This window comes from Psittacula echo (genome assembly GCF_963264785.1).
Source record: "Psittacula echo genome assembly, chromosome: 5".
NCBI classification, from domain to species: Eukaryota; Metazoa; Chordata; class Aves; order Psittaciformes; family Psittacidae; genus Psittacula; species Psittacula echo.
Genome location: NC_137739.1, coordinates 39,025,117 through 39,035,827, shown reverse-complemented (window position 1 = coordinate 39,035,827; position 10,711 = coordinate 39,025,117). Strand labels below are relative to the sequence as shown.

The 10,711-nt window shown below is 45.7% G+C and overlaps 1 protein-coding gene across 1 annotated transcript in view; it reads left to right on the top strand.

Annotated features, from left to right (window-relative positions):
- Positions 1 to 4,630: 4,630 nt before the first annotated feature.
- Positions 4,631 to 10,711, top strand: part of CRACR2B (calcium release activated channel regulator 2B) — a gene marked incomplete at both ends in the record, with an annotated part of 38,047 nt that continues 31,966 nt past the window's right edge. Inside the window, 3 exon segments of the mRNA XM_080618705.1 lie at positions 4,631 to 4,666; positions 4,668 to 4,757; positions 4,759 to 4,781. Of these exon segments, the coding sequence (XP_080474831.1) occupies positions 4,631 to 4,666; positions 4,668 to 4,757; positions 4,759 to 4,781 (149 nt within the window).

The window sequence follows — 10,711 nt, the reverse complement described above, 5'->3', positions numbered from 1 at the left end:
TTTCATTAAGAACAAATAAAACCACACACACAAAAATGAACTGATGTTATTAATTTTCTTTCTCGTGCTGATTTCCGATTGTCTTGGAGGTTTCTACGTGTCTGCATAAGCTGCCAGGAATGCTTGAACCTCAGTATTTCACTTGACTGCAGGAACTAGGGCCTCAAGTGGAATAACAAATACTGTGAGCTTTAACCTAAAACCTCAGGTTAATAGCTGGTGTGGATTGTGTGGCCGTGAACTTCCAAATGAAGTTTGGAGCCATGGTGAGTTTGTTCGTGCTTTGTTCAGGTTGTGGAATTGTGACTGGGAAGTCCTGTGGACTTCTCAACCTAGTGTTTTCCTCATAACCATGCATTGCAGAGCCCTGAAACAGGAACAAATACTGTCTTGTGCTCTTAGAGAGTGTGACTTTAATCATAGGTTTGTTTGGGAAGCAATGGGGTATGGTATGATGCTCTGGAAGGGTACAGTGCTGTCATCTGGTTGGCGTAACTGGAGGAAAATCTGTGAAGTAATAAGATTGAGAGCAAAGAGGCTTGTAACATCCTGCTTTCTATCTAATGAAACGTGTGATTGCAGCGAATTTAGCAGAGATGAGATCTGAAGGAGGAGCTGTTGTTCCTGCTTCTGTAGTTCTGAACCTTGTGCTAGTAGAAGACTTTGTATCACTTTTCTGCATCAGTTAATGGCCCCGTTTATGTGGAAGCGACTACCTGGTTTGTGAGGGTGGTTGAGGATTACGTACACCTGAAAGCCCTGCAGGAAAGGTCTGTTTTGTTACAAGGATGGCAGGAGACCTCTAAAAATGTGACTGGCAGCTATGAACGTACTGATATCTATTGTGGTGGTCCAGCACTGCCTGGGCATGGGGCTGGCTGGTGGTGCTGGTGAGATCCTGGCGGATGCAAAGATGTTGCTGTTCACAGCAGACCATGTATCATGGGCTGAAATGCAGAAATGCAGCCTGCATTTCTGAAGAGGACGTGGGAATATGAATAAAGGGAGAGCTCTAAGACATCTTCTATAGCTTGTTGAAAGAATTAGCCTTTATCATGTGTGCTGGATGAAGGCTAAAGCAATGCAGTGAAGGCTTGAAAAATGTCAATTGCAGCTGTGCAATCAAGGTAATAGTGTCTGGCTGTTTATTGCTTCCTATCTCAAGCTCTTCTAAAGAATAACAAGCAGGACATTTGCAGACCTTTGGGGGAGTAGGAGTGGCAGCTGTGTAGTGTTAAAAATAAGATTGTGGAATGTCCAGGTATGTTATTTAGGCTATGGAAAGCAAACCTTTTGGGAAACATCCAACTATGTCTGGGCACAGGGAGGTGAGTCCAGCCCCTGGAAAAGGTGGGTTAGAAGCAGACTGCAGGCTAGCTGCAAGCAGTAGAATGGGTGTAGAGGGAGTTCAGGAGAGGTGCAGGTGCAGAGAGGCAGATCTAACATGTAATACGGGAAAAACTCAGTGGCCCTCACTGCTGTAGTAGCCAAACATCTCTCCATCTCATTCACAAAATCATCTCTATGTAAGAGTAGTGCTTTTATCTGCCTCAGTTTCCACTCTGTAAAATGAAGAGGAGGAAAGCAAGCTCATCTCCAGCTGGGAATTGAAGCTGTAGGTGGCCTGTACGTTGAAAGCATGCTTGATGTTGAAATTTTCTCTCTGGACAAATGGTCTGACCCTCTGTAAAATAAAACTGACTGGCTTATCTATTGGCAAGGACTAGCACGGTTGTGCAGTGCCTAGGGAAGGTGAGCTGTACGCCCGTGCAGGCAGCTGAGGTGAAGGAGAGATGTGTAAATATTGCTGAGCCTTATTTTCCCCATAGCTCTTGCATATGGCCCAAATACTGGTTGTCTGTGGGGTGGGCCGGGCAGACCAGCAGAGCCATCCCGCGCTGCTGTGAATCGCTGCAGGCTGCAGCTCCTGGTCTCTGCCCAGCTCCCCTCCTCCGCAGGTGCAGAGCTGCCGAGCTTTGCCCAAGGAGGAAGACTAGCGTCATCATCATTGCTGAGATAAGATAAAGTGTGCCCGAATCCTTGTTACCCTTGGCAGGAGTGGCTGGATGCTGGCTGGGATTTGTGCAGCTCTGAGGAATAGCCAGGCGCTGTGCCTGTGGGGAGGGTTACAAAGCCTCTTTAAAACATGCAGAGTTGATGCTTTACCTTCTTAGAGGAATTTGCAAGATCTCTGCTCTACCTTTCCTTCCTCCCAACACACAGCCAGAGGAGTAATCCTCTGGTTCAGTACAAATGCAGACACCCCTTTGATTTAATGCATTGCCTATGGCACAAGAGGAATCTTTCGCTTCCCATGCAAATCTGTTTGCTCACTCAAAGCTGCTAAATGCAAATGTACCACTTGTAGCTGTTCTCTATGGGAAGAGTAATGTGGGCTTTATGTAAAGCATGAAGATAAGACCTCAGGAGCATGGAGAGCAGAGCAATAAGCAGATTTGCACTGGAGAGAGGTCAGCATGGCTGTAGTTCATTCACAACCTGTTTCTGGACTCGTGAAGGAGGATATTTCAAGCTGTCAGTATCAAATAAATAAGCATTTAATAGAAACGTATTAATATTTACTAGTTCTGGGGTGTGGGAGCTGGTCAGTTGTTCTCTCCCCACTCTCCTTACCAGCTCCCTGCTGCACCGAAGTGCAGAATCCGTGGTGACTGATACTTGGTGACTCAACCTGTTCTGACGCCTGGATCCCTTTCCTCTATTCAGGTTGGGCAAATAATGTTCAGTCTGTAATCATGCTCGAGAGCTCTTGCTATTGCCCTGGATAATGATACTTAGGTTGGCTTAATCCAATACGATCTGAAAATTTGCTTCTCTGAACAGTAAGTATTGCATGTGAGGGGTGTTATTCAAGTGTCTTTACTAATCAAAAACCTTTTTGGCATCAGTGGTTGAAGCCTTTTTCTTTGTGTACTGCTAAATGCACAGGATATTTGAATTAGCATTACTATGGGAACTGTAACTTTTTGTACTTCCTGACCTTTATCCATGTAATTTCATTATTTCATTTCATTAAGGTGGCTCCAAAATGCTATTTATTTTGTTCTGGTCAGTACTAAGGGAAGCTTTATAAAGGAGCCCAGGAGGAGATTAGAGACAGGGCAGGCTGAAAGGTGCAGAAAAGCAGTTTGCTCCGGGTTTTGTGCTGTTCTAGCAGCATCCCAGCTGAGACCACAGTTCAGTGTAAGCATCGCCTCTGCAGCAGCAGTAAACAAAATGGTGAGTAAACTCTTCTGCTCAGGGACAGGTACCTGGTATGGGTTGGTTTGGGGTTTTTTGTTGTCTCAGCTACACTGCTAGAGCCTCCCCCAAAGGATGTAGTGGTCCCGGGGCTGAGGCAAGGCTGAACCCTTGAGCACTGGAGAGGAGCAGAGATGCCCTCCAGCAGCACAGAGCCCTCTCAGATGGGTTGGGGAAGCTCACTAGCCCTGTTAAAGCTTCATTAAAGACAAATGTGACAGTTTGTAGTAGTCCCCATGTGCACGTTTTTAGTCTGGGTCTTGAAATAATTTAAAAATCTTTAAAATTGGGAAGGACCCACCTTCACCTTTGCTTTCTGCAGGCCTCATTGTTGCTTGCTGCTGGGAGGATGGGGCTATTTGGAGCTCCTCTGTTTGCAGGTTGATGAGGTCTCTGCTGTTCAGACACCAGGAATCTCAGTGGGAATCAATGGAAGACTGAGTTGCTCTCTGTAGAGGCTGGGCTTGCCTGCTCATGAATTGTATGGTATGGCAAAGCTTGTTTGCTGGGCAAATATTATCCTTGAGGGCTGACACAAAGAGGCATTTGGGGCAGGGTTGAGCAGAGGGGACTCTACCCCTGCTAACCATACTGCTCTTCATACCAGGTGATGAAGAGCCAGCTTGCCAGGGTCTCAACGTGCTCTTTTTCTTTGTCACCATCCAAGAAGTCCTCAGGTTTAACTAGTGAGAGCTGACACAGCTCAGGGGCAGCTTCATGCTGCCTGGAGGCTCTGGAGCTGCCACTGGGTGTAAAATCCCCATCATCATCTCCGACTGTCAGCAGGCAGGGGTGGTTTTGCTTCCTGTTGATGGTGCTGTGGGATAGAGGGGTGCTCTGGTCGGTGGCAGGATAGAGGATGACATCTCTGGCTGCTTTAGTGAGGAAGTCCTGGGGTCTGCACCCCACCCCGGGGTATGTTTTAAGGTGCTTTAGAAAGATGCTCCTTGTGCTGTCATCTTTCACTTTGCCTTTCTTTTTTCCTAAGCTCTCTGTGCTTCACTTTGTGAAATAGGTTGCCAGCTATGTAGATGTTGAAGCAAACTTGAGACAGGATTCACAGGGGTAGTTGCCAGCTCTGTCCCTGTTGACATCAGGGAGATAGGCAGCTAGTTACTTACAAAAGAAGGTAGCTGCAGCTACAGGTAGAGTTTCTTAGGGAAGGTAAGGTCAGTGTGAGATGAGAGATCATCTGCTTTCTTACCTCTTCTTTCCCTCTTGCCTAAGGCAGCTCAGAAACCAGCCCTTCTCCTTTACAGCTGCGTTCAAGGCAGGATTACAAGGACTTTACCTTGAGAGCTTAGTGGCAAGTTTTCTTGCACTGCTTTCTGAAGCCGTGGCTGCTAGCCTACATTGGAAGAGGGATGAGATGGGTAGGGAGCATTGCAAACCACACCTCCTAGCTTGGACCTGCTCTGATACTCTATTTACAGTGGCAGTGTTTGTTCTCCACCAGTTTTGTGCTGCGGAATATACTGCTGGTCCCAGGGAAGGGAAGCGATACTGTCCTGCCGCTCCAGGTATCTGGGGACACCTGCAGAGAGAGCAAATGGAGTGGAGGGGGGGAAGAAAGTCTCTCTGATTTGGGCAAGGAATTGCTTCAGAAGGAGGTCTGGACGACTTCGCGAGTTGCGGTGTCTCAGCACAGTTTCTCCCTAGGAACTTTCTGTTCCGACTTCCTGCTTTTGCTTTAAAGCAGCAGAGTAAACCTCAGTGCAGTGTCACTGTATGCTACTGCAGAGAAAAAAATGGTCATTATTCCCACGACAGACGAAGGAAAATTTATGGATTGGTTTTCAGGAGCTGGAGGTGCTTAATTAACAGAGGGTTCATGCTTCAGCCCGGATCACCCAAGGTCTTTGCAAAGTGGAACTGAAGGAACTTGCTCTCAGTTCTGATGTGGTTCTGCAGGTTGCTTAACTAATTCTATTGACTCATTGATTTGGGGAACTGCTGTTTTAGAGTAATAGCTGCAATGATTACATTGCAATGTAAGGATTACTCAAAAGTAGAGGGGGAAAATAAGGGCTTATAATATGTGGGGTTGTAATGTTTTCTTATGAAACGGATGTCTTGAACTGCTTAGAGTGAAAACTAAGGGTTTTCTGCTGCACACTTTGTGAAGACTTAGAAAATTTTCTTTTAAAACATTTGTCAGGGATTTCTCCACTGTCTCTTATAAGCACACCTATGCCTCTGCTCTCCCCCCCCCCCCGCCCACCCCCCTTTAATTCTACATCAGTGTTTCTGCTGTGAGCTTCTGACTCAGTGTAAGCTTTTGTCAAAGAGGGGAATATTCTGCCTTTCACCATCTCTCCTTCTCCCACCCCCCGGTAATTTCTCCTTCTCCCAGAACAGTTGCACAAGTTGAACAAAAGCACTTCTCAGACAGTGTCTGCTTCTGAGTTTGCTTCAAATTCTATTCCTTAATTTTGACTGCTCCTTGCCCTAAGCTGTGCCTGGTATGCAGGAAACATGTGCCTTTCAGTTGTTATCCCACTTTGTGGAAGAGCAGCTCAGGGCTTGTGGCTGCTTAGAACATTCTGCAGTTTTCTGTCTTGTAGAAATCTGAGGATTTAGTATCCCCTGAATGAGAGGGGATGTTTCTGGTATCTTGTATGAGATCCTAGAATTCTTGTACATTAAGACCAATCCCCTGTTCTTTTGGGAGAAAGAGTGGGAATGTTGACTTCACCTGTGATCCCCTCAAAGGTCTGACAACCAAGAGGTGCCTCTACTCACGGCATGGATTTCATCCTTTTCCAGTGCACAGATTACGCTGGTGTTTCAGGAAAGGTGTCTTGCCCAGCACAGCCAACGTCTCCTCAGCTCACAGGAAGGGGCAAATCGTTACCTGTATAACCACTGTTGTCAGGGTAGATCCTTAGCTCAGAGGTAACCAAGTGTCACACACCTATGCTTATGGCCATTTTCATCTCTGTCAGGCAGAGAATGGGTTAAGCATCTTCTTGGAAATTGGCTTCACCCAGCTGCCTCTGCTCTGTTTGTTGTTTTAATAGCATTTGCAGAAAGGTCAAACTGTCTATGGGTCTCACACATCGCTCCTGGGCAAAACCAATGCATCACCAGCCACGCAGAGGCTTCTCCAGGGAGCTGAGGTGCCTAGAAATCCTCTCCATACTCGTTCCTACTCGTTAATCTTTGCAAACCACTTTTGTCCTTTAAGTGCATCTTGCAGATTCAGAGTAGTGATGTAAAGCTTGTCCTCCTGGTCCCATTGCTAACATACAGCCTAGAAAAGATTATGGGAGTGAGATCACTGTGTCCAGTTCTCAAGATATTGGAGGTGAATTTCCTGGGATGAAGAAAAGATGCCTGAACTTCATACTTTATGCATCCCCCTGCAGTTGTGACCCTCTGGTTAAGGAGGTTTCCAGTGCTGCAGAGAACTTGCTGGCTCCACTGGAGAAGAAATCACTGCCTATCACTTGTATTCAGTAAGCAGTGTGAGCGGGTGCTTCTCCAAAAAGAAGTTTCTCCTTTGAAAAGGGATTGGGTGGTCTGATGTTCTGGTTTGATATTTCATCTGTGCATGTGTATGGTGGGGGAGCTATTTGAAGACAACATAAGGCTATGATTATTTTGTTTGTATGAGGCTGATTTCAAGACCAGGGATCTTGATCAACAAAGATAAAGCTCTTGCCCAGTTCTGTGGTACTTCAGCTGAGATGGGATTGTCACAGGATTTTTAGCCTTTGCGCAAAGAGGACACTAAAGTGGCTGAGGAAAACTTGCAGCTGGCCAGGAGGGGCTTGAGCTCAGGATGGTGGGTGGCTGTTGCAAAATGTAATGAAGAAGTGACAGACAAGACCGGGAACTAACTGGGGGCAGCAGTCAACTTTTCTCATTCAGCACCCCAAGGCTGGGTGTCAGAAAGATCATCCTCCATGAATCCAACACCACTTGTATCCCTCTCTTACAACAGAGGTGAAAACTAGTGACAAGATGCCTAGAGAGGGCGATTGACTTACATGATTCTGCTGGATGAGTGTGCGCAGGTAACAGCAGCCCAGGAGGGTTCCTGTTGAGGTTAGACAAGGTGCATGGCTTGTCATAAAGAGATTCAGCTTCTTGCTGGAAAGGAAAACCTCTGTTCTAGTATTGCGTAGCTAGAATCTGAGAACTCTAAGGATGGAGTCTCAGTTGAGTTTGGCACCCAAGTTATGGGTCTGATGGCAGTGATAGTTGTGGGGAGAAGCCTGACCTTTGGCTGATGGAATACCATATCTAGCTCATAGGACTGTCCTTGGTGAAAATGTAGCAAATGCCGTGGTCCTTTTAGCGGAAGACTTTGAGGGTGGTTCCTGCTGTTGAGGAAGGAGCTTCTATTCATGCTGGGGAACAGCCAGGCTGAACCAGCACTGTGTCTCCAACAGCAGCCAATGGCTAATACCCTCATCTTCCCAGCATGAATGTGTAATGATATTTTCCCAGTACACTCTTCTGTCTGTTTGTGGTGCAGACCAAATTGTTTTCTCCCAAACAGACATTTTGTGTAGTAGTCCTTTATGGACAAACTTGGGGAAGAAGAAAACCAGCCACTTCTGCAGCCCATGAACTCCTGTGACAGCCTCAGCATCCCATGTCAGCAAGCCCCATGTTTTAATGGTTTGCAGAGAAGTGCCTCCTCCTGTTTGATGTGCAGCTGCCACCACCTATTTTATCTTAGGCTCCTGGGTTCTTTTCTTAAAGATGACAGTGACTGAGGACAATTCTTCACCATCTCTGCCATTCAGGAACTGGATGCACAGGCAACTCACAAAAAACAACCTTTTGCATTTGAAGCTTTGTGTATCCATTAGAACCTTTTACCTATTTGTTCAACAAAAGGCTGTTTCTGCATAGTATAATTTTGCCCTTGAAGTGTTTCAAGGACACTGGCAGAGTGTCTAACTCACCACCAGCAAGGGCTCAGGCGTGCTCCTGTCAGCCTGAATTTTCTCTGCGGGACACCAAGTGTGATTGCATTCTGAGGGTTGGGGGAGAACCTCATACACCTGTGCCTCTGCTGCTCTTGGGGTGTGAAAGGAGTCTCCACAGCAGCATTTCTGCTGACGTGTCCTTCCTGAGTTGTAGCAGCCAAGGTGGTGCTTGTCATGGGTTGAGTTTTCCTGAATAACATCTTCGCTGTTCAATAACCAGTGGCATGAGCCCAGCAGAAGACTTCTGATTGTTGTCTCTGATACAACCTGCTCTGCACCCGAGTGTTTCCTTTGCTAAAGGGGCAGGTAAGGCAAGAGGAAGTTGCCAGCAATGTTCAATTAAACAGGCTGAGGAGCTGCCCCGGATTTATGTAATTTCCTGTAAAGACTATTTGAAGAGCTTTGAAATGCCAGCTTAGGTCGGAGCTTGTCTTCCTTCTGGGACCTTCCTGCCTGCCACACCATCCCTTGGAAAAGAAGGGTTCCCAGTCCTCAGTTTTCACTTTGATTCAAAAATCATCCAGAGTGTCTGATGTCAAGAGCCAAGCCCTTTGTCTTCTCTTCTCGTTTTCCCACATCTCGGCTGGCAAAGAAAGTTTGTTTGGCTCCTGCCTGCCTGGCCTGTAGGTATCACCAGCAAAGCAGAGCACTTACTCTGCGGTCAACATGCTTGGTGTTACACAGGTGTAATCCTCCTACTTGCAGCATCTGACTGCAACTTCAAAACACTGTTCCACTGATGTGAATCAAGGCTGTATTACCTCTTCACAGCTAAAATATCCTGTCTTTCTCAATTGTGTTCTAGAGCTGATTGTCTCTGTTCTCTAACAACCACATATTTGTGGTAGAACATTAACAGCAGTGGCATCAGTGGGAAACTCAATACTGCTCAGAGCGTTTTCCACTTGGCTAAGTGAATGATGTTTACTTACAGCTGACTAACCATGTCCTTTGTGGATGTGCAGCACGATCTCCAGCCTATGAAAATACAATGAATTCTTCTTCTTGACGCCAAAGGTTTTTCCATTCCTCTGCTGCTTTGGTATGTTAGATGAATCCTTACGTTGTGTTGTATGCGATGTTGCAATGCTCTGTTCTGTCTCTTAAGAAACCTGTAAGCTGTTATAAAAAGTGAAAGGATTTGCAAAAATTAGTTGTTTTTAACCTAGCTGTTGCTATTTGTCATGTCTGATTGCAGACATGCTCTGTATTTTCTCAAAAATCAGCTGTGTACTAGTTGTATTGACAGATCCCAGACCATTTGCTGTTTATGGAAAAAATATGGTTTGGATTTTGCTTTTAATTGCTGAGAATTAACTCTTGGCCCAAATACTGTTAGAGGAAGAATTGATGCTTCCTCTCTGCACTCCCCAAGCAAAATAATCCAACAAAACCAAAACCCCAATTAGCAGGAGCAGTTCCAGTGCAAACACACACCCTCAAGGTTTGCAGCGCCAGTGCTGTGACACTGCCAGTGTGAGAGAGCTGAGAAGCGTCACTGGCTTGCGATGGGCATAGCTGGGGAACAGCATGTGGGTGTGATGGAGGGCTTGTGGCAAAGTTCTGGGGGAAAGAGTGTTGGTTTGGTATGTTGCAGTTACCTATCTGTGTTGAAGCCTTCTTACCTTGATGGTCCTTGGCATGTGTTGGTGCTTTCTGTTGTTCTGTTGAATTGGGAAGCGTCAGTGAATGCAGTTTTAAGAATTTTATTTGTTCACCTCTTGAAATAAGAACAGAATTGTTACCAATCTCAAGGTGCTTGCAGATAGGAGCATAGAGTCCGCATCAAACAAGTGTCTCTGTGACAAGTTTTTTCTAGCAAAGATCAAGAAGTTGGTATGATAAGTTTCTCCTTGCTGAACTTCAGTGAGGGAAATGGTGAACTGCAGCAGAGCACCTTTCTTTAAGATGCTAGTCGGAATGACTGAGCCCCTTGCAGCTGCTGTGTTTCTGGGATATACCTCTGTATTGTACTGGCATATCTCATGATGCAGTCATCCATTGAGATTGCAGCATGGGTCAGCTCAGGGCTATCAAGCTGGGCTAAACTCCTGATGAGTAAACAACACAAAGGTTCCTGGATTTGTTCCTGTTTCCTTAAAGGGATACAATGAAGTGCAGGCAATTAAAAGAGAGAGAGAGAAAGTGAGTGAAGTGTAGCTCTAGATATTACACCTGATTTCAGGCTCTCTGCCCAGGGTGTGGATGGGTTTCTTAGGATTTTTTTAAAAAAAGAAAAAAAAAAACCCTCATAAAACAATCGATGTTTTTCTAATTTTTCAGTGTATTTCTTTTCCTGCTATTCCCTTTGGGAAGGGAGAACCCAACAACCACCCAAACAAATTCCAAACAATGGAAACAAATTTCCTAGAGAAAGGAAAGAAAAAAAATTAGTTTTGAGCAAAGTACACTGTGGAATAACTCTGCTCTGCTCCCAGCCTTGTCAGGCACTGCGCAGAGCCTTTTAAAACGATTTTCACCTAATGGGTGCCCTGTTTCTTTGAGCA